Genomic DNA, 24,975 nt, shown 5'->3' with positions numbered 1-24,975 from the left:
AATTATGGTTCATCTGCAGGGTAGTACGCGACGGTAAACCGCCACAGAGACATTTCGAAAATGGAACCACAGTTATTCGATACACTGCAAAGGATCGCAGCGGGAACATGGCTCCAACTTGTACTTTTAACATCGTTGTTGACGGTAAAATTTGTATATGTTTGGTTTTCTTTTTCTCAATCACAATGATGACCGCAATGGGAATTACTCAACCTAGTTCTTCATGTTTACTTTTAATGTTTAATCCATATCAGAGGCGCATGTTTCTTCTTTTAGTTTTACTATTCATAAACTACAGAAATTAAGGAACTGAATAACTTTTATTTTCATTGTCCATCCTTTCAAAACCCAAACATATGAACACGTTAAAACATTTTGATCAATAGAAACAGTTTTGTTTTTACCTACTGTACATAGTAATTTATACGCTAAATTATGAAATATGAAGCGAGCTGATCTTGTTTAAGTAGGTAGCAGAGCAAATGTGACTATAAAGAAATGCTTTAATTAAAATCTAAGTGTTATGCCACTATATCCGGTAAGCATCGTTTTCACAACCAGACTGATAATATCATAAAACAGGATACTTAGCAGATATATGCTTCGGCTTACATACACTTATCAGACAGAAAGGTTTTGTCTTTTTATATAAAATGATGAGTTTTAAAAATTCGGAGAAAATATGCATGATACACCTTTGCCAAATTAGGAATTGCTAAAGCCAATGTAAATGCAGATTGCTTAAATGGGTAAAAGTCGTTGCTACTAAGATGGGGGACGCCGACTTCAGTGTTTGTTCAGTTGAGCTATTCAACCCAGCGTTCGAAATATTCGTTAAAATTCATTTGATTGTGTGTATGTGATTTGGATTTTTAACGTAGCTTTAAAACGTTTTCAGTCATATCGCTACAATATATGCAGTGTGGCAGTTAATAGTGATGGACATCATCCCGCAGACATGTTGCATCGTGTCCCGCCATTTTACATTATACTGAAACCAGGCCAACCAGTCGTAACGCTAACGTCTAAATGCTGAGCGCCAAGCGAGGCAGAAGCAAGTAGCATTTTTATAAGTCTTTGGTATGACTCAGCAGGGGTCCGAACCCGCAACCTCCCGCATCCGAGACTGACGCTCTAACCACTTAGGCTAATATATACAAATCATCATGACATTATGTTAACGTAAGCTATTAGTATTAGAGGTATACTAAATTCAGGAATATAGGTGTCCGTAAAGTGATAGATGGGTTTAAGGTCGGTTTCGCGCTGGATGTATAATTCAATACCTCAACTTATAAAGCAATATATATTCAGGGATGTAATACATGTATTCCAGTCATCAACTGTACGAAACCTCAGGACGTTGCTGACGGGTACTACCTCTGTCATCCGCAAAATCCATTTGTCCTTGGATCAGTCTGTCGATTCGGTTGTTATGATGGATTTGAATTGGATGGACCAGGTGAAATTAATTGCTTGAGGACCCGTCTATGGTCAGGCAATCAGCCTGTTTGTAAACGTAAGTATAACTTATGCCTATTTAAATTTATTATTACCCCTTAGATCTATTGGTTGTATCTCTGACATAAAACGCGCTTTTGAAAATCTTTAGAATAGTTTCTTTTCTTGCCTTCAGAATATCATTTATTATACCTCTGTGTCCAACATTAATGTTCCTGGTAAGTTCTCTGTATTATAGTAGTAGCATCATTTATTACACCTCTGTCCAACATTAATGTTCCTGGTAAGTTCTCTGTATTATAGTAGTAGCATCATTTATTATACCTCTGTGTCCAACATTAATGTTCCTGGTAAGTTCTCTGTATTATAGTAGTAGCATCATTTATTATACCTCTGTGTCCAACATTAATGTTCCTGGTAAGTTCTCTGTATTATAGAAGTAGCATCATTCATTATACCTCTGTGTCCAACATTAATGTTCCTGGTAAGTTCTCTGTATTATAGTAGTAGCATCATTTATTATACCTCTGTGTTCAACATTAATGTTCCTGGTGAGTTCTCTGTATTATAGTAGTGGCATCATTTATTATACCTCTGTCCAACATTAATGTTCCTGGTAAGTTCTCTGTATTATAGTAGTAGCATCATTTATTATACCTCTGTCCAACATTAATGTTCCTGGTAAGTTCTCTGTATTATAGTAGTAGCATCATTTATTATACCTCTGTCCAACATTAATGTTCCTGGTAAGTTCTCTGTATTATAGTAGTAGCATCATTTATTACACCTCTGTGTCCAACATTAATGTTCCTGGTAAGTTCTCTGTATTATAGTAGTAGCATCATTTATTATACCTCTGTGTCCAACATTAATGTTCCTGGTAAGTTCTCTGTATTATAGTAGTAGCATCATTTATTATACCTCTGTGTCCAACATAATGTTCCTGGTAAGTTCTCTGTATTATAGTAGTAGCATCATTTATTATACCTCTGTGTCCAACATTAATGTTCCTGGTAAGTTCTCTGTATTATAGTAGTAGCATCATTTATTATTCCTCTGTCCAACATTAATGTTCCTGGTAAGTTCTCTGTATTATAGCAGTAGCATCGTTTATTATACCTCTGTCCAACATTAATGTTCCTGGTAAGTTCTCTGTATTATAGTAGTAGCGTCGTTTATTATACCTCTGTCCAACATTAATGTTCCTGGTAAGTTCTCTGTATTATAGCAGTAGCATCGTTTATTATACCTCTGTCCAACATTAATGTTCCTGGTAAGTTCTCTGTATTATAGTAGTAGCATCATTTATTATACCTCTGTGTCCAACATTAATGTTCCTGGTAAGTTCTCTGTATTATAGTAGTAGCATCATTTATTATACCTCTGTCCAACATTAATGTTCCTGGTAAGTTCTCTGTATTATAGCAGTAGCATCATTTATTATACCTCTGTCCAACATTAATGTTCCTGGTGAGTTCTCTGTATTATAGTAGTAGCATCATTTATTATACCTCTGTCCAACATTAATGTTCCTGGTGAGTTCTCTGTATTATAGTAGTGGCATCATTTATTATACCTCTGTCCAACATTAATGTTCCTGGTAAGTTCTCTGTATTATAGCAGTAGCATCATTTATTATACCTCTGTGTCCAACATTAATGTTCCTGGTAAGTTCTCTGTATTATAGAAGTAGCATCATTCATTATACCTCTGTGTCCAACATTAATGTTCCTGGTAAGTTCTCTGTATTATAGTAGTAGCATCATTTATTATACCTCTGTCCAACATTAATGTTCCTGGTAAGTTGTCTGTATTATAGTAGTAGCATCATTTATTATACCTCTGTGTCCAACATTAATGTTCCTGGTGAGTTCTCTGTATTATAGTAGTGGCATCATTTATTATGCCTCTGTCCAACATTAATGTTCCTGGTAAGTTCTCTGTATTATAGTAGTAGCATCATTTATTATACCTCTGTCCAACATTAATGTTCCTGGTAAGTTCTCTGTATTATAGTAGTAGCATCATTTATTATACCTCTGTGTCCAACATTAATGTTCCTGGTAAGTTGTCTGTATTATAGTAGTAGCATCATTTATTATACCTCTGTGTCCAACATTAATGTTCCTGGTAAGTTCTCTGTATTATAGTAGTAGCATCATTTATTATACCTCTGTGTCCAACATAATGTTCCTGGTAAGTTTTCTGTATTATAGTAGTAGCATCATTTATTATACCTCTGTGTCCAACATTAATGTTCCTGGTAAGTTCTCTGTATTATAGTAGTAGCATCATTTATTATACCTCTGTCCAACATTAATGTTCCTGGTAAGTTCTCTGTATTATAGCAGTAGCATCGTTTATTATACCTCTGTCCAACATTAATGTTCCTGGTAAGTTCTCTGTATTATAGTAGTAGCATCGTTTATTATACCTCTGTCCAACATTAATGTTCCTGGTAAGTTCTCTGTATTATAGTAGTAGCATCATTTATTATACCTCTGTGTCCAACATTAATGTTCCTGGTAAGTTCTCTGTATTATAGTAGTAGCATCATTTAGTATACCTCTGTCCAACATTAATGTTCCTGGTAAGTTCTCTGTATTATAGCAGTAGCATCATTTATTATACCTCTGTCCAACATTAATGTTCCTGGTGAGTTGTCTGTATTATAGTAGTAGCATCATTTATTATACCTCTGTGTCCAACATTAATGTTCCTGGTAAGTTCTCTGTATTATAGTAGTAGCATCATTTATTATACCTCTGTGTCCAACATTAATGTTCCTGTTAAGTTCTCTGTATTATAGTAGTAGCATCATTTATTATACCTCTGTGTCCAACATTAATGTTCCTGGTAAGTTCTCTGTATTATAGTAGTAGCATCATTTATTATACCTCTGTGTCCAACATTAATGTTCCTGGTAAGTTCTCTGTATTATAGAAGTAGCATCATTCATTATACCTCTGTGTCCAACATTAATGTTCCTGGTAAGTTCTCTGTATTATAGTAGTAGCATCATTTATTATACCTCTGTCCAACATTAATGTTCCTGGTAAGTTCTCTGTATTATAGTAGTAGCATCATTTATTATACCTCTGTGTCCAACATTAATGTTCCTGGTGAGTTCTCTGTATTATAGTAGTGGCATCATTTATTATACCTCTGTCCAACATTAATGTTCCTGGTAAGTTCTCTGTATTATAGTAGTAGCATCATTTATTATACCTCTGTCCAACATTAATGTTCCTGGTAAGTTCTCTGTATTATAGTAGTAGCATCATTTATTATACCTCTGTGTCCAACATTAATGTTCCTGGTAAGTTCTCTGTATTATAGTAGTAGCATCATTTATTATACCTCTGTGTCCAACATTAATGTTCCTGGTAAGTTCTCTGTATTATAGTAGTAGCATCATTTATTATACCTCTGTGTCCAACATAATGTTCCTGGTAAGTTTTCTGTATTATAGTAGTAGCATCATTTATTATACCTCTGTGTCCAACATTAATGTTCCTGGTAAGTTCTCTGTATTATAGTAGTAGCATCATTTATTATACCTCTGTCCAACATTAATGTTCCTGGTAAGTTCTCTGTATTATAGCAGTAGCATCGTTTATTATACCTCTGTCCAACATTAATGTTCCTGGTAAGTTCTCTGTATTATAGTAGTAGCATCGTTTATTATACCTCTGTCCAACATTAATGTTCCTGGTAAGTTCTCTGTATTATAGTAGTAGCATCATTTATTATACCTCTGTGTCCAACATTAATGTTCCTGGTAAGTTGTCTGTATTATAGTAGTAGCATCATTTAGTATACCTCTGTCCAACATTAATGTTCCTGGTAAGTTCTCTGTATTATAGCAGTAGCATCATTTATTATACCTCTGTCCAACATTAATGTTCCTGGTGAGTTGTCTGTATTATAGTAGTAGCATCATTTATTATACCTCTGTGTCCAACATTAATGTTCCTGGTAAGTTCTCTGTATTATAGTAGTAGCATCATTTATTATACCTCTGTGTCCAACATTAATGTTCCTGTTAAGTTCTCTGTATTATAGTAGTAGCATCATTTATTATACCTCTGTGTCCAACATTAATGTTCCTGGTAAGTTCTCTGTATTATAGTAGTAGCATCATTTATTATACCTCTGTCCAACATTAATGTTCCTGGTAAGTTCTCTGTATTATAGCAGTAGCATCATTTATTATACCTCTGTCCAACATTAATGTTCCTGGTAAGTTCTCTGTATTATAGTAGTAGCATCATTTATTATACCTCTGTCCAACATTAATGTTCCTGGTAAGTTCTCTGTATTATAGTAGTAGCATCATTTATTATACCTGTGTCCAACATTAATGTTCCTAGTAAGTTCTCTGTATTATAGTAGTAGCATCATTTATTATACCTCTGTCCAACATTAATGTTCCTGGTAAGATCTCTGTATTATAGTAGTAGCATCATTTATTATACCTCTGTGTCCAACATTAATGTTCCTGGTAAGTTTTCTGTATTATAGTAGTAGCATCATTTATTATACCTCTGTCCAACATTAATGTTCCTGGTAAGTTCTCTGTATGATAGTAGTAGCATCATTTATTATACCTCTGTCCAACATTAATGTTCCTGGTGAGTTGTCTGTATTATAGTAGTAGCATCATTTATTATACCTCTGTGTCCAACATTAATGTTCCTGGTAAGTTCTCTGTATTATAGTAGTAGCATCATTTATTATACCTCTGTCCAACATTAATGTTCCTGGTAAGTTCTCTGTATTATAGTAGTAGCATCATTTATTATACCTCTGTCCAACATTAATGTTCCTAGTAAGTTCTCTGTATTATAGTAGTAGCATCATTTATTATACCTCTGTCCAACATTAATGTTCCTGGTAAGTTCTCTGTATTATAGTAGTAGCATCATTTATTATACCTCTGTGTCCAACATTAATGTTCCTGGTAAGTTTTCTGTATTATAGTAGTAGCATCATTTATTATACCTCTGTCCAACATTAATGTTCCTGGTAAGTTCTCTGTATTATAGTAGTAGCATCATTTATTATACCTCTGTCCAACATTAATGTTCCTGGTGAGTTGTCTGTATTATAGTAGTAGCATCATTTATTATACCTCTGTGTCCAACATTAATGTTCCTGGTAAGTTCTCTGTATTATAGTAGTAGCATCATTTATTATACCTCTGTGTCCAACATTAATGTTCCTGGTAAGTTCTCTATATTATAGTAGTAGCATCATTTATTATACCTCTGTGTCCAACATTAATGTTCCTAGTAAGTTCTCTGTATTATAGTAGTGGCATCATTTATTATTCCTCTGTGTCCAACATTAATGTTCCTGTTAAGTTCTCTGTATTATAGTAGTAGCATCATTTATTATACCTCTGTGTCCAACATTAATGTTCCTGGTAAGTTCTCTGTATTATAGTAGTAGCATCATTTATTATACCTCTGTGTCCAACATTAATGTTCCTGGTAAGTTCTCTATATTATAGTAGTAGCATCATTTATTATACCTCTGTGTCCAAAATTAATGTTCCTGGTAAGTTCTCTGTATTATAGTAGTAGCATCATTTATTATACCTCTGTGTCCAACATTAATGTTCCTGGTAAGTTTTCTGTATTATAGTAGTAGCATCATTTATTATACCTCTGTCCAACATTAATGTTCCTGGTAAGTTCTCTGTATTATAGTAGTGGCATCATTTATTATACCTCTGTGTCCAACATTAATGTTCCTGGTAAGTTCTCTGTATTATAGTAGTAGCATCATTTATTATACCTCTGTGTCCAACATTAATGTTCCTGGTAAGTTCTCTGTATTATAGTAGTAGCATCATTTATTATACCTCTGTGTCCAACATTAATGTTCCTGGTAAGTTCTCTGTATTATAGTAACAGCACCATTTATTATAACAAATGCATATACGAAATTTGGATTTCATTAATAACGCCATGTATAGTTTACTCGTTCAATCTTAAATCGGACAATGAAAGTCATGTCGGGCAATTCACTTTACGTTTCATGCTGGAAACGTATGACGACTATACAGGGACATTAGTGCCTTTATGGCGCCTTAAGAGATACGATATTAAGAACACTATCGCCGCTAGCTTTGTTCAGTCTTAAATCGGTCCATAAAATTCATGTCGGGCAATTCACTTTATATGGCATCTTGGAAGTTTGTAAATATACATTAGTGTCTTTATGACGCATTAAGAACTACGATATTTGGATTTCATCACGAATGCCATCGCTAGTTTATTTCGATCTTAGATCGGTCCATAAGACTCATCCAGATGTCAAGCAAATGACTTTACGTTGGCATCGTGGAAACTTGTAATTGACATATTCATTATAGTTTCTATGATGCCTTAAGAAGTATCAATCGGTATGATCGGTAAAAGATTCAAAGGGCCAGTTCACCATCTCCAAAACTGTACCTGAATTGCCTCATTTTTCTTATTCTTTTTAAGCATGGACATGTCCACCGCTTCCAAACATACCGAAAGCAAATCTCATCTGCACAAATGAGAACTATTTTCGAAGTATTTGTACCTACACATGTGAGACCGGGTATGACATGCCAAACAATACAGCACGGGCACTGATATGTACTATCGATAAAACATGGCGAAAGCACGGGGAACCTGAATGCGAAGGTGATGTTGCAAAGTAATTTATCATATATAAGCGATTTAATATTTACGTTACAAATTCCCAAGGATTTCTTGCTCATTCAAGTTCTGTAGCTTATCCACAAGATACAATCAATTGTAAAAGACTAATATATTGTAGAAAAAACTATTCAATATCGTAATCAAAGTTGAAAGCTACACATACACGGAATCTTTAAAATAATAACCGATGATTGGATTGCATGGATGTTACTACGCATCATAGTTTTGAAAATGGTGATACAACATTCATAATTGTCAGTAGCAATTTATCTCGTAAAGACAACTTTATACAGGTACTTAAACACTTCACATCTTGTCAAACGTTTGCTAATAAAATAATAAATAATTAATGAAATCATAAATAATTAATAAATTCATAAATAATTATTCTCCAGATCATATCTGCCTAACGTATCATCAATTAGAGTAGTCTAAATATAATTTTGAAAACGTTGCTCATATCCCATTGGTGACAGTGATTGATCATGTATTTAACAGCATTCTATTTCCAAAGGACTTATGTATACGAAAATTTTGAATTACAGACATTGAACCTCCAGTGTTTCAAACATGCCCCAGTGTCATCATAGAAGGCGCGGATAATGGTTCAATAATCAAAAACGTAAAGTGGGATCTACCAAATGTCACTGATAATAGTGGCCTAAACATAATACCCAAAGTACTCCAAGGATATAAATCTGGAGATTATTTCAGCATTGGGACACACGAAATTGAATACACCGCGGAAGACAGCAGCGGTAATGTGGCAAGGCCGTGCGTATTCAAAGTTGTTGTTAAAGGTAAGAGACGTAATACCTATGATAATTTGCGTACCTTTGTTAATAAGAGCGCACGTTATGCATTACAATATTTTGCGGCATAAGGTATAAGAAATTAAACGGAAAGAGGTTTATGCAAATGAAAGTCATTGGAAATGTTATAGATGTATTGTTTAGATGGATATCTTTTCTTGTTTCACATTTACTTTTTGTGAAATGTGAGATTCGCAAAACACGTTTGTGTGCCTGAAGATACGATTTTATATCAAAGAATAACAAATCGACGTAAAATTAGTGTTTAAGCATATTGACTGTATTAGTTCAGAATACTGAAGTTTTCAGAAAATAGTTAGAAGATTTTATAATGGCATATTTTATGTTGACATAGGACGTTCAAGTCACAGGCTGGTCATTAAAAGTTTTCTATGTAAATTGCACTGTATGCAACGGATTAACCAGCAGGAAAATTAGGGTATGGGATACAGTGGGGAAACAAACAAGCAACTTAAATGTTAAGCATCAAGAAAGTCATAAAAAGATGTTCCTATGTCTGAGTGAGAAGTCTTCCTTTCAGAAATAAGATGTCATAAATTGTATCCTACACCCTACATGACGATAAATTGTCCGGAAGGTTACAAAGCTGGTTCATATTGTATATTTATCTGTGATCCCGGCAAAATAATGGAAGGATCAAGAATATCCACATGCTTAAAGGATCCGAGAGGACTCTTTGGCTCATGGAGTTGGAACAAAACACAACCAACATGCAAAGGTAATGAAATTACATTCGCAGAAACCTAAAATGAATTCTGAGCAACTAAATATCCGGATTTACCTAATAATTCATAAATCAAAAACAGTATCGCCTTTGAATCTATTCCCATGAACATTCAAATTTCGCCAAAAGTATTAACGGGGGGGGGGGGATTTACACAGAGAGTAGGAGAGACAAAAGCGGCTTTTGACCGAAACGATTACAGAACTTAAAATGTCTCTTGTAACTAATGCAATAATATAATTGTAGACATTAAATTAATGTTTCTTGATTTCAAAGATGAAGTTTCGCTAATGTTGAAGATGAGACGAAAACTGATAGAAAATTGTCTTATAAATGCAGCTGGAAGAGAGTGTGTTCCACTGACACCGCCCAAAGATGGTGCCGTGGTGTGTGACACATGGAAAGGAGGTATATTCTGTCAGTTTCAATGCATGAACGGCACAACTATGCACGTGCAGGGTTGGCAGAGACTTCACGTATGCGGCGACAGCGGTGCCTGGGATATTGTAGGAGGAAATATCAGTGTCACTGATTGCACGAGTAAGATAAATGTTTATTTCGTTCGATACACAACAAACACTTGAGAATCATAATTTATGTACAGGAACTCTATATTACGAAGAAATTTGTATATATTATTTTGTAAAGACAACTTATTATATTTCACCATTTGTAGAATCAACGCTTGTTTGCACAATACCCGTTAAGGACTTATACATGTACTCCCAAGTGACTTTTGCCACTATTACGAATTAGTCACTTATATTATGTGCAGTAAAACACTTCCTTCATCTCTAGATATTTCCAAATATAATCACATATATCACTGCAAAATTTTAATATGTTTAATGTTTGATCCTTATTTTTCAAAAGATTCCAGTAAGTGGTGCCAAATAGTGAAGTTCCTTGTAGATTGTGACCCTATGATTAAGTATAACACCATCTAAATCTCAAACTAGAGGAGTCGAAGGAAATAGGGTGACGGACGGACCTAATGGATACCGTCACATACATAGTTATCATAATACCTAGGATATGTATTAAATAAAACGTGGGATTAATATTTTAACCATTATGACGATTCTACCCACTCGAGTCCCCAATGTCCATTTTAAAATAAAGTTGAATTTTCCATTGTTTTTTCTTTATGTCGTATTCTACGGAAGTAATGCAAATGTGAAAGTGTAAGAAAATTGCTGGCATCTAACTGCATATTAAGTCTGTATTCATAATGTATCTGACTTAGGCATTTTCATTTTTGTCGTCCAAACAAACTCTTGACATTGTTAGCGTATCCTTGGAGTGACCACAACTGTTAGGGTTAGAATAATGTCACTTGACCATCTCGGATGTCGTGTTGTGTGTCTAAGTGAGGGAAGGATTTGGATGGATCTAACTCGGCACGAAATAAAATTCGCTTGTTTATGTGCCATCAAACGCAACAAAAAAAAATTAAAAAGTCTTTACAAATTTTAAACCGATTTGATGTCTTTGGTTGCAGGCATAAGACGCAGCGATAGGTTAACAACCGATGCATCACTAATTTACTACTTTTACGACGGAGAATGTCCTGATCCAGTCACTCAAGAAAAGATAGGAAAGAACTTCCAGACGTTAGTTGAAACTGACGTTTTGTCTGGAAGTATTTGCAGATCGTCGTCTACGTGCAATGTGAAAAACATCAGGGTAATTGTGTCCAGCATCAGTATCTATCTCATGTGTTGAACCCCTTTCTTGAACATAAAGAGTTTTGTACGAAACGTATTACATAATCCTCGTTTATAAGTGGAGATAAATTATGACTCTTTGTTAATGTAAGTTGTTTAAATAAAACAGATGTGAAACGCAGAAATATCGTCGTAGGCTCAGGTCAAAATACAAAAGGATAATACAAGTTAACAATTAAAACAGTCTTTCTGTCGTTTTCCTAGCCCTCTATCTTCTTCTCTATCTATCTGTCTGTCTGTATGTATGTCTGTCTGTCTCTATATACATGGGGGGTTATATACGACTAATATTGGGTAGCTCTTCCGAAAATTGCATGTAACATTTATATGATATTGGAACTAGTGTCTTGCAAAAGTCGAACAATGGTAAATTCATTATTCCATACGGAAAAGCACTTAACATGCGTGTTCCATTTTGAGTATCATGAAATAACGAGTTTCATATGTCGTGAGACATGTCGACTCAGTGAGGGTCAGACGAACTCCTAATTCATATTAAACGAGTTACGTCCCTTCACTTGCAACATAATACGGACATCAGTATTTATTACATGGACACATACTAAGTTTTCTTCATATTTGTAATTAAACAGTTTGAATAATCTAAAATACACGGTTCTTTATTAAAGATAACTTGCGGAGAAGTATCCATGAGAGGTAGACGGGAAGTTCAAAATGGAACCCGATTTGAGGTCGTAATTTCGGTTGAATTTCCAAGGTCCCAAGATGTAGCATTGGAAACCGACTATTATCATGTTGGCGCAGTTTTTCAGCACCTCGAAGAAACATTATCCAGAACAAATGTGTCATCATTAGTTGGCGATTTGGAACTTAGTTTTGTTGGCATAGTGAACAAAACAATGCGGGTTGTATGCCCGGCTGGTACGACACAAGCTCCTGATTCGTATGCTTGTGGTACGTTGATTTATTTAACATTATGCAATAGCATTAAAATGTTAAGAAAATAATTCCCACTTCATCCTCATATGTAATCCGTATAATAATATCTTTTAAACAAAACTTTTCAATCTGAATATAAGATTACTAGTTGTACCTGATACTTTGATCAAGCATTAAAAGTCCCTCACAGATAAAACAGTAACTAGAACACATTTCCATTAATAGCAAATAAAACTTATTTGGTAGTTTTGTGAGATATGCTTATTCTTTTTAAATTATTATCTGTTTTAGTCAGTTATATAAAAGCGCATCAAAAGTATGAATGTATGTGAAAAAATGAATCAGGCTGTTTCGTACAAAGCCAATGGATAGACCATTTAACTTAGATATATGGGATGATAAAGCAATATTGAACCAAACCCATTATGTGACTGCTACAATTGTTCAGAATTGTTTTGTTTTTCATAACTCATAATATATATTTACCAATATGGTGGATGACTTTCTTTGAAATTCTGTGCATGGTAGTATTACATGAATATACACCTATGCTTTACATAGAAGTCAGTTAAACAGAAAAGTAACGTATTTGTCTCATTTTGTAATTAAAAGTTGAATGTTCAGCCGGGACTTTCTACGACTCGGTGAGTTTGACTTGTATATCCTGCAACAAAGGATGGTATCAAGACTTGACTGGACAATTGTCTTGCAAACAATGTCCAAACTTAATGACCACACGATCCACTGGAGCTGTCTCTGTGGAGTCCTGTGAAAGTAAGTTGATCTGTTCATATTTAATAATACCTAACTGAAGTTGTTTATTTTCATCACGTAGCAAACGCAAATATATTTCGGTTGTATTAAAGCTAATGAAAATACAAACAACAACAAAAACAAAAGACGGAAACTCTTTTACTTAGTAAATTGCAACTAGCTCGTGTGATCTTTACTTTATTTATGAACATGTGTGATGAATTCTGTGAAAGGAAGACTAAGCCCCGTGAATACGCTAAAATACGTACTTATTGCAAACCTATGCCACGTAACTGTTTCCTTGTTTTATGATTTATGAATGTTTTAAGCAAAATATAATTCCTCACAGAATAACAAAAGTCCCCATTTATCAATATTTGGTTGTTCTCTCACCCAATTTAGACTCATTAGAGTTGTATTTTTATGATAACTTTGTTTCTACTTTTTAACGTACAGGTGGATGTGAACCCGGACAGTGGTCAGTTGACGGCGCTCTTCCGTGTTCCATGTGCGATGCCGGAACATATCAAGACTTATATGGGCAAGTGCATTGTACGAGGTGTCCAGGATCACAAACAACACTGCAGCTGGGTGCAACTAACCGTGAGATGTGTCGTGGTACTTACCTTTATAAATTGTCTTTCGAGGTTTATTTGTGTAATTTCCAACGCGATCAAGCACATTTAATTTCCAAATCTGTCATATAATGTAAGAAACTATTTTTAAATGCATTCTTAAATGCGAAGCTATTAAGAATAGACATCTTGTCTTCATGTACTACTCTGTGCTCTGTCTACAGGAAACATTTACGAAGTGTTTCGATCAAACAGCTTTCAAGTTAAAACATTATTGTCGGGAGAAGTGGCTTTCCATTGTCTCATTTTTCATTTACAGAGTTTGACATTGTTTTTCCCGACCAGCAAGACCATAACTGCTCCTTAAAACTGCCACATTCAGTCAACGTGTCTACATTTACGCTAGGTATGTGGATCCAGAGTAAACAAAATAGTTCCGGAAAGATAGTACGTTTAATAGATGGAACGAGTGAAACAGTTAGTTTGGAAATAGAGGAAGAATTACGAATAAGAATACATGGGTGAGTTGCCACTTTTTGGAAATTCGTAAAACTTGTGTAAAGAATTAAAATCTTTCTGAATGTACACGTATGAAAATAAACGATCGTATCTGATTAAATGCAAGACGTAACACAATACTATAGATTAAAGCAATCACATACTACGTATTATTTCATTTACCATCACCTTCCGTAAGTCGTTACTCTGAAAGGAATAATTTCAAAGCAATTACATAAGAAGAAATGTCGACCTACTAATAATGATAAATACGAGTTTGTAAACACCTAATATTGTAAGGGTATAATTTATGCAAACATTACTAACATTCTTTCGTTTAAAAGCTTAGTTGCCAGAACTTGCAAGATGCGGATTTGTGAATACTTGAATGTTTATATTATTTTATTATATGTCTTATAATAATATAAAAGTATAAATCATCATATATTCCTCTACAAAACATAGAGATATATAAGAAATAAAACTCGTTTATGGAATAGAATATTGTTTTCTTGTATTATGTAAATGATAGTAGTTGATAATACTATCATATTGAAATGTAATGAAAGACAACATAACAAAAGCGATAACAATAAGAAAAACAACAACAAATCTCCACTCCACAAATTAAAATTGAAAAGCTACAAAGCGAGTTAAAATCAATGACAGGTTACGTCACCTTTCAGAGACCTGCATCTATCCAATGTACATATTTCGGACGGACGTTGGCATTTTGCTGCTTTAGTGAAGGAGAGCTGCAACCTTACCTTGTATATAGATTCTGAAGTTTCAGCCATGCTACACTTATGTTCCGAAAACATTCAGTTCGATACAGTTTTACTCGGAAGTAAGCTCATATATAGGTGATAATTTTTTATTCATCCGATTACTTTTATTGGAGTGTACGTTTGGAACGAAAGATGGGACTTGACGGTAAGAAATATGTGGACTGATAGAACGAAATACATACGCATGCATATTGTTATGTACATCGATATTTTTGTATCTCTTGGTATATGATTTAATTTAAATTCTGCAATTTTTATGAACAGTTTAAAATTGCACAGAATATATTTTATGTTGCCGACGTGATCTGAATATGTTAAGGGCGAAAAGTTATATAGGATCTATAAATAGATTATGACGAATGTGTTAAAAATTACTAATGATAATCATAATAATAAGATTTAATAGTGCCTTTGGATTAAATCCTCATTGACTGATGGGTTTGGACTCTCTTATAAGAATTTAGTAACTTCCCATTGGTTGGGAAATTTCAAGGCACACTGAGTAGTAACATCCGTCATGTATGGTACATTGTGAAATATAGTCGCAGTAATAGTGTATATAACGAACGAACTAAGCAATCAGAGCCATTCCGACTTTGGGGTCGTCCTCATTTGTTGTGTTCCTTTTGTAAGTCTGCAGACGTGTTTTATGTTGAACTTTGATATTGTTTTAGAGAAAAATATATTTTTTGCTCCAATTAACTGACAGTTCATATTTGTAAAGGATACACGATAAAACGTCAAGAATGGTGACGGCATGATAGTTATAGAGTTTTGGGAGAACTATTTGCCTCAGAAAGAGTGAAACAAATTTAACAAAGCGGCTTTTCCTATCTTTATGTCGCCATAATTACATATTGCGTAATTCTCAAGCTCTGTTCCCAAAATGTTAAATATATCATGTTTTATTTTCCAGATAGTACATTTGTTGGAAGTATCTCACAAGTCAACATATGGAATACTGCCAACGTTACGGAGATGCAAGACAAATGTTTTACCGGAAACGTTGGCGATCTAGTTGCTTGGTACTTCTTTGAGGAAGCTGATATTGTTGGAGCTTATATGCAGATTACGAGTTCCTGTGATGGTGTGTAGAATTTAATAGTCATGGTCTGATAAACTGCATATACCTTGGTCATTTCTCATCGTTATTACATGAATATTTCTAGAGAGCATGCATGCTTGTCCTGAAAAGAAAACATATATCGATTGCTTTAAAACAAAATACGTAGTGTGAATAATGTACCATATTCATTATCACTTTTTATTTCGTTTTGTGTAGCTAAGTGAGGACTTGATCTGGTCAAATAATATATACTCTGTTTTACTTCTAATTTCAGATGTAAATGAGTGTTTAAGTAACCCCTGTTTGCACGGCATCTGTGTGGAGGGATTGAACACATTCCATTGTACGTGTAATAGGGGGTATACAGGTTCTTTGTGTGATGTAAACATTGATGATTGTGCAGTTAACGTCTGTTTGAATGGATCTACATGCTTGGACGGTGTCGACAGTTACGCCTGCCTGTGTCCTTCATTATATACAGGAGCCTTTTGCGAAATTAAAATGGGTATGATATATTTTTCTTGTTTTCTTATAAGTAAGTTTTCTATGAGATACAAAATACGTTCATACTAGTTTTATATTTTTATATTTCTTGAGCCATATTTCTCATTGATCCGAGAACGAATCATATATATATATATATATATATATATATATATATATATATATATATATATATATATATATATATATATATATATATATGCCTGATCAGGATGTGTTTGATATCGGAAATGCGTCTGTATTCGCTATTGTCGAAGGCTCTACCGTAATACAGTGGATTTCGGCTACCAAACGAAAGGAGACAGAAGCAATCGGCAAAAGTTACTTTAAATAACGTTAACGATATTATGGTTGTTGTGTTTGCTGTTCGTTTGCCTTGATCTATCTTTTCACATTGCACAGTGCATCTACATATAGCGTAAAGAAATTGTATGCGACCGTTGTTAGGTGACGTCATCGGTGACAATGAGAAATACAAATCTGTATCAGGTCCTCCTCTGATACCATGTTTAATATCAGCATCGTAAAAAATATATCTTGTCAATATCTGTAAAATGGTGGGAATATAATAACGGAAATATAAATAACTTTATTTGCTATTTATGGTCAGTAATCATGCAAATCATTTGCAGTTGACGGCCAATGGGGAGGTTGGAGTAACTGGACAGAATGCAGTGTAACATGTGGTATCGGGTTAAGAACAAGGACTCGACTATGTAACAGTCCATCTCCGGACAATGGTGGTCTGAACTGTGTCGGAGAAGAACTTGACACTAGTGTTTGTAATGAAACGGCTTGCCCAGGTAATGACACATATTATATTACGTTATGGTGTTGTATAATGCTGACATAATTGAAATCGATCGTCAACCCATAAAATAATAGTCAAAGTAGATTCGAGCAAAGTCTATTTGAATGAAAATAATTCTTACTTTTGTCGTGGTTGTGCGATACAAAACAATTACGTCACCACGTTTGAGATGAGTGAATAATTTGTTTCATCACTGCAAAGAAAACACAAAGTAGTATTCAAATATTCATAATAAAAAGACACGCCCTTGTTTCATGAAAAAGAGTTATATAATGTTAAGAAAGGAATTATTATTACCATAGCCACCCGGACTTGTTAATCTAAACATAAGCTCATTGCAATTATAATAATTATAATAATGTCTTGTTTGGCTTCAATAAGCGGGAAAACCTTAAATGACTAGAACTGAAGAGGTCGTCATCCCGTGGCCATTGTTTATAAAGTCTACATTAAAGACCTGAACTACGATGTTGGTTTACGTCTTTGTTAGTTAAATAACAGTCTCACGGCAGTTATACAGCATATCGGTCATGAAAGCATGGATAATGCATGTATAACACAGGAACACACACACACACACACACACACACACACACACACATATATATATATATATATATATATATATATATATATATATCAAGCTTTGCAATGTTTACGGTTATATATTTATACATGAGGAGTATGTGCTGCATGCAGATATTAGAGGGCTCTCAACAAGCATTCAAATATGTATTTGTTTATTTAAGACGTCTTCCAGACAATATCAGGGGTCCGGCCAGCTAGACTATGGGGTATTGTCGTTGTATATATTATCCAACTCAAGGACACACAAGCACATAATAATGCCGGTTTATTTGTATGGTCATTGACGTGAAATGATATACTAATAGTCAATTGTTGCTTTGGTTCTAGTATGCCCAGAAATCGTTCCGCCAAGAAACGGAATGTTGAGCTGCACTAACGATTCCAAAAATATCAACTGCACCGTGCACTGCGCATCTGGCTATGACTTCGATATTGAACCAATGGACTTCTACATTTGCGGAGAAGAAACAGCCCATGCATGGAATTTTGACACAGATGATAATCCATACAGAAGGCTACCAAGATGCACAGGTTTCCAAATTAATAGAAATTCAAATTGTTTAATCATATCTTTGCGTCTTTAATTCGTATTTACAGAGTTTGTTAATACCACCAAAATAGACGGCGGTGAAGTCAAGAAAGGGTTTTTAAGACGTTCAAAATACTTTACTAGGGCTAGATGTTACTGTCAGTTCTTAACGTATTAAACTTATTATCCATGTTTAAAGAGCGTAAGCCATAAGGTCACAGATTCTAAACTCATACTGCAAATAGATTGGTTCCTATTTCTAATATTGTCAACTTGCTTGTGGCATTTATATTATTCTTATAGATAAAGATACGAACAATTACCCATCAGAAGAGTGTGGTGGTCCTGGTTGAACAATGCGAAATCAATCTAAATGTATTCGTAACTTTCATGCTATATAACAAATTTAGAAATTAAATGCAGACAATTCAGCGCAGTATAGACATTAGACAATTTAAATATTGTTAGTTGAAAAACTGTAACCATTTCTGTATATACAAGCTGATATTGTTACGTCCTCAAATAACCGTTACAAGTTGTTGTTAAAATTACATTTTTAAATCTTCGATGTAATGCTTTTATATGATAGATAGGATAAACCCTATCAGTGTGCTTACAAAATTAATATAACATTTTCCATAAAGAGATTTTACATAATAAACAGATTGAATTTGTTCAGCTGAGAATCAACCCTGTATTTTGGTTTTGATATATGTCTATACTTTTTGATTGGCTCAATAATTTCTTCTCTTCCCTATATATATATATATATATATATATATATATGTGTGTGTGTGTGTGTGTGTGTGTGTGTGTGAGGATCATGTGCACATATGCGTCTTTGTTCATTAATTAATTTTTTTATTTTTGTCCAGAGATTCACCCTGCTGCGGAGATTGGAATCAGTACGACCTACTTGTACGAGGACCTTTCTTGTCTATCACATGATAGGGCTTCTGTGGTGAATATTGTACAAGAAAGAGCCCGGAAAGTAACTAATGCAATTGACTGTATCACTAGTGGTCTATGCTATCTGACCAGCCTAACAATTCTAAATTGTGACAAAGAAAGGACGAAAAGGGCAACCGACGGAAATACAGTTGGTTTTAGTATTACATTATCATCGAATCCAGAAAATGGTTGGTAGTAGTTTCCTGATAATTAATTGCTACATTTTTGTCGATATTCCGCCACAATTGTTGCTTGAATATAAATCAAGTCATCTGCAACTTTGTGTTTGACCAAATGATTTTCAACTTTTTTGTTCTACCTCATTCCATATTACGTGGTGAAAAGTTTTCATTTTCTTCTGTTTTTAGATTCAAATGATACTAGCAAATTTCCTGGTTCTATACTTTGCTCTATGTTTTCCATTTATTAATAAAAGACCAAGTATATACATTTTATTCAGATCAGTGAATTAAGACAAAGAAATACAGATTCTCACTGAATCCGTTTGCTATAAATAAAAATCACGAACGGTTACAGTTTGTTTACTGCAGGCAACACTGAATTTCGTAAACAAACCAAAATCATTAAGAAAGTGTGTTTTAGACTATTGAGCTTCAATTAAAACACTGGTATATTCTGGTAAATACTGATTAAGTGTAGCTTCATTTTTCCAATAAAACCATGATGTTACAATAAATCGTAGCACTGTTGATTACCTTTTACCGTATGTTCAAAGCGTAACTGATAGTTTCTCTCGACAAATGTATGTCATTAATGCATGTAAACAGATAGACAAAAATAAAATAAAAATAAAAATAATCAAATCAATAAAGTAAGCGTAAATGTTTAAGCTAATATGCTGTAGTAATGTTGGTCATTTCGTACCAAAATATTTTACTTGTAGTATCTTAAAATGCAAGATCAAAATAGCACAATCCTTAATTATATTAATACGCTAACATGGCTTTCTGGCTTCACCTGCATGTCATTGTTGCAGCGATATAAGAGTATCCAATATTTCAAAATAACATTAGACCATGCAGAAGTACTTTACGTACGGTGTCTATTTTGCATGTTTATATTCAGAATGTCCTTATATAAATTGCAGCAACATCTGACCTGATTGCCGAACAACTTGGTAGTGCCTATCTTTCGTTGGTAGAGGCTGCTAATAATGGACATTTCACATTGAACATCACCGGAATTAATTACGTTCTTCAAGGAACACAGATACAGGTGAAAGGGAGTGTTCAATGCCCAGATAATATGATGAGATTGAACTATTACTGTGGTGAGTACAAAAGCATACATGGGTAACAGGCACCTGACAAATCGATGAAATATTTAACATCACCTTGTCTGAGAAAATGACCAATGAAAATAATCGAATGAAAGTCAAGATAAACTAAAATACGTTTCTTGGTTACAGTATTGACCCGAGAAAGCGAATCCTAGTAAAATTAATTTAGTTAATGGCCAATCGGAATATACAGCGGATAATTGTAGAAGCATTCTTAGAGTGCTAATAGGTATTGACAAATTACCAACAAATGTAATATAGGATGATAATCTGTTAAAAAGGGGACTAGTTTGTTGATATACAGTATAGCATGCCCAATGTTTTAAAGGATGAACTAAAGTCATACAATTACTAAAATAAGGAGCATAATAACATCATAAACGACTTTGAAAGCAACTACTTAAAAGTTTTAGGATACCTTCCTTCACTTCGAGTCGGGGAATGTTCAAAGAACCTGTTCATGAATAGAGATGAAATGTCGTAACTTATTATCGTTTAGTTCCCTGCGGAGAGGGGACATATCTCGTCAATGGTTACTGCCAGCTGTGTGGACATGGATACTACCAAGACAAGCAAGGACAAACTTCTTGTATAGCCTGTTCTCAAGACTGGACAACAGAAGGTTTGGGATCCATCTCAGTGGATGATTGTACAGGTAAGTACAATATTCCATATTTCTCAACTTTGTACGCAGTGTCGTTAACGACCAACGATTATGTACAGCATATTCATTTAGATGGTCTTTATTTGGATCAAAAGTGCAATTATACAAGATGCACGTTGAATATATATCTGAACAAGCATGATTACTCATCTTAATTTAATTAGTGCTCCTTATGATTAATTTAATTAGCGTTCCTTATGATTAATTTAATTAGCGCTCCTTATGATTAATTTAATTAGCGTTCTTTATTATTAATTCAATTAGCGCTCCCTATGATTAATTTAATTAGAGCTCTTTATGATTCATTTAATTAGCGCTGCTCATCATTAGTTTAATTAGCGCTCCTCATGATTAATTTAATTAGCGCTCCTCATGATTAACTTAATTAGCGCTCCTTATGATTAATTTAAGTAGCGCTCCTCATGATTAATTTAATTAGCGCTCCTCGTGATTAACTTAATTAGCGCTCCTCATGATTAATTTAATTAGCGCTCTTTATGATTAATTTAATTAGCGCTTCTTATGAAAGTTATTATCTTCATCATTCCTTCGTCCCGCCAATCACGTTTCGAGTTTCATGTTTTTTTAGAATCCGCAATGCAAGTGGCTTCTTGCTAAAATGCTGAAGAAGATAATAACTTTCCAAATAAAAGGATCGTTTACACATTCAAGTATTGTACGGCCCTCCTTTCAGTAGACATATTGAGACAGATGCTCTCAAACGTCTTTTCTGGTATCTTTGTATAGTAAATTAACGACGACATATTTCTGGAGTTTAGGAATGTTATCTAAAATTTGCATTTTTTTTAATGTATCTTATATTTGTCTTGCAGTTTACATTGTACCAAAAGGTCAAGACCGCACAACCGGTAAGACAAATGATAAAAATAATGCGATCAAATTATGAAGGGACAATAGGTTTATGATATTGTTTGAAGTTTATGATTAACTGTGCAAATTTATAAACATCAAAGCAATTTAAGGTAAATTAAATTACAGAAATGAATGTTGCTGGATGCGTCTAATTTTCTTATTTTCGACCAATCTAAATGTTCTTGGAATATTAATAGATTCTCAGCATTATGACGAGCAAGCAAGAAAGCTTTAAGAACGTTTCCAAACAATTTGCAGATATTGAAATTTTAACTGACACATATTAATAGTCCGATCAACACATTTGTCGAATTAGGACCATAGCGTTACCCGTGGCACACTGCGACCGACTCTTTTCCACTCTTTATCCATTGGAAGACTAAAATAGGGAAGCCAAATTAAATCCATTAGGAGATTATACCGCCTGGAACTGCAAGAATGCGAACAATTTTTTTTCAAGAGGAATAAATATGTATGTTTAGTAGTCAGAATTGCCAAACTTCCGACTCTTTTTAAAGTGTCTATATGGCAAAATGAAATTAATATATCGATTTACACAAGATATATTTACAATCACTCTCTATATCTAAAATAATCCGCTCTGTAGTATTGACGGGGATTAGATATGTTGTGTAGACATGCTTATGTTGTTTAATTTGGCTAAAGGTTCATTTCAATGGACGTCACATACATAACGCAAGTGAGAAGCAGAAATTTTTCTTTTATGGTGTGTGATCATCAGTTCATGAAGACTCCATTGTTCTGATGTGTGTGTCAATGTTTGTGTGCGTATGTTAGATTGTTTTTTTTAATTACATCTCCACTGTCAGAATTGACTGTTATTTCATACTCTTCCATTACGCTTGAAACATTTCCTTCTACAATCCATGATGACAGGATTAATGATAATACTTAAGAACCAACTCACACGTTAACATTAATAAAAAGGACATCATTGATTGAAACAAATGTGGTAAGAGACTTAATATTTAAACATGAATGAGATCCAATTTTGACTTTGCCATTTCGGTCAAAGTTTGTCATTGTCATGACCAATGTTTAACCTTGAGTCTGACGTTTCGTTTTAGACTAAAGTTATTACTTGAAAAATGATGTCAAATTTCACCTTTAATTACTAACGTTAAACGTTTCAGAAAACATTATCATTGCCTGTGTTGTACCATCAACGCTACTCGTAGTGACTATAGTAACGACATTGGCCATTCGAAGAACTCAGTAAGTATCTTCAAATAAGGACATACATACATACATATATATATATATATATACATAGAGAGACAGAGAGATAGCTTTTATAAGTACAATATACCTTTCAATCTAAAGCAAAGGCTTCCACAGGAGACACTAAGAAACACAAACACACAAGAGTCAAATGCATACAACAATAGATATTCGCATCATCAAGTCAGAGAACATCAAACCAGGATAGGTTGCTCCTTTTAATGTAGTTTAAACGTGATATCTTTTTAGGTTAATGGTTTGTGATCCATAAAAACCTTGAGCTTAGATGATTTTCTTGCCAACCGAAGAAGAACTTCATTAAATATTTGTCGTGACTCGAGTTTGCTTTCGATCGACCGTTGATATTTTGAAGCTACAATAAGAACCAAATTTAATCAAGAGTTTAGCACAGTATATAAGTACAGAGTATAAGACGGATCTATACAAAAAGTAATTGAACAGTAAATAAGGAGATAAAGTCCCTAATGATTTTCTCAAATATGAAACGTATCGCATAATGCAACATCATTGCCATTGTTTTCAAATCCAAGTTGCCACTTCTACCGTGGTTGCAAATTGTCTATGCTGGAAATTGGGAAATCTCTTAAATTTACCTATGGAAATAATATTGCACACATTATATTAATAGATCTTATTGATTTGTATGGTCCCTTGCTTTTCATTGCAGTATGCAGAAGCGGGCAGCAAAAGTCAATCCTGGCTTATATCCAATGGTCGACATATCTGACAATGTAGCCAAAAAGATATATTTAATACCGAATGCTAATGCAACGCTACAATCGAGTATACCAACTTCGTCTCAGGATCTTGCAAATATATAATCTAAAATTGATTTCAAGACCATCTACAGTGTGGAGTGCGGCGTAGCAAGGAAACTTGTTACAAAAACGGTTGATGAATTTTTCAACTAAAAAGGCGAATATTGTTTTTTTATAGTTTTTTCTTTATCCTTGGCACAGGGATCTCATGGATCATACAACGGGAGTTAAATAAAGCAACCTATGTTAGGGTTGAGTCATACAATATAAAACACGAAAGAGTTGAGACAGTTACATTTACTTTGCCGTTTCACTGATATTTCTGTAATATTTTTTTCTCAAAACGTCTTGAAGCATTTTTCAACTAAAACAGCGAATAATTTTAGTTTTCTTTCTTTATTCTTGAGGCAACATGAGCTGGAGTAAACATCTCTGGGATCGTACAAAGGGATTTAAATGAAACAACCTATTTTATGTTTGAGGCAGGCAACAGAAGACTTGCTTGAACGGTTTTAGACACTTACATTTACTCTGCTGTTTCACTGATATTACCGTGTCAAATTTTCTTCATATAAGTCTTATTTTTCGTACCAAATTATTAATTAAATATTAATCTCAAGGTACTTTTCTCATGGAAAACCGCTCTAACAAGAGCAAAGCATCGTTTATTTTCAGTTCAAATATATTAAGCCAGCGTCATCTACAAAA

At 34.0% G+C, this 24,975-nt stretch overlaps 1 protein-coding gene across 1 annotated transcript; it reads left to right on the top strand.

Annotated features, from left to right (window-relative positions):
• The first annotated feature begins 30 nt into the window (after nt 1-30).
• Nucleotides 31-24,652, top strand: LOC149778271 (uncharacterized). The gene is made up of 22 exons (XM_089938294.1): nt 31-144; nt 1,337-1,519; nt 7,959-8,144; nt 8,708-8,962; nt 9,516-9,713; nt 10,059-10,259; nt 11,221-11,405; nt 12,076-12,361; nt 12,959-13,120; nt 13,556-13,717; nt 13,994-14,195; nt 14,859-15,019; nt 15,877-16,047; nt 16,301-16,531; nt 17,163-17,333; nt 18,257-18,460; nt 19,334-19,597; nt 20,518-20,700; nt 21,209-21,364; nt 22,207-22,242; nt 23,401-23,482; nt 24,177-24,652. Exons 1-22 carry the CDS (start codon nt 108-110, stop codon nt 24,328-24,330), a joined length of 3,870 nt encoding a protein of 1,289 aa, XP_089794420.1. The 5' UTR covers nt 31-107; the 3' UTR covers nt 24,331-24,652.
• The last annotated feature ends 323 nt before the right edge of the window (nt 24,653-24,975 follow it).

The sequence above is a fragment of the Sinohyriopsis cumingii genome, chromosome 17, assembly GCF_028554795.1.
Source record: "Sinohyriopsis cumingii isolate HCF-2022 chromosome 17, ASM2855479v2, whole genome shotgun sequence".
In the NCBI taxonomy this organism is placed as follows: Eukaryota; Metazoa; Mollusca; class Bivalvia; order Unionida; family Unionidae; genus Sinohyriopsis; species Sinohyriopsis cumingii.
Note: the sequence above shows the minus strand (reverse complement) of the source record. Positions and strands in the feature narration are given on the sequence as shown.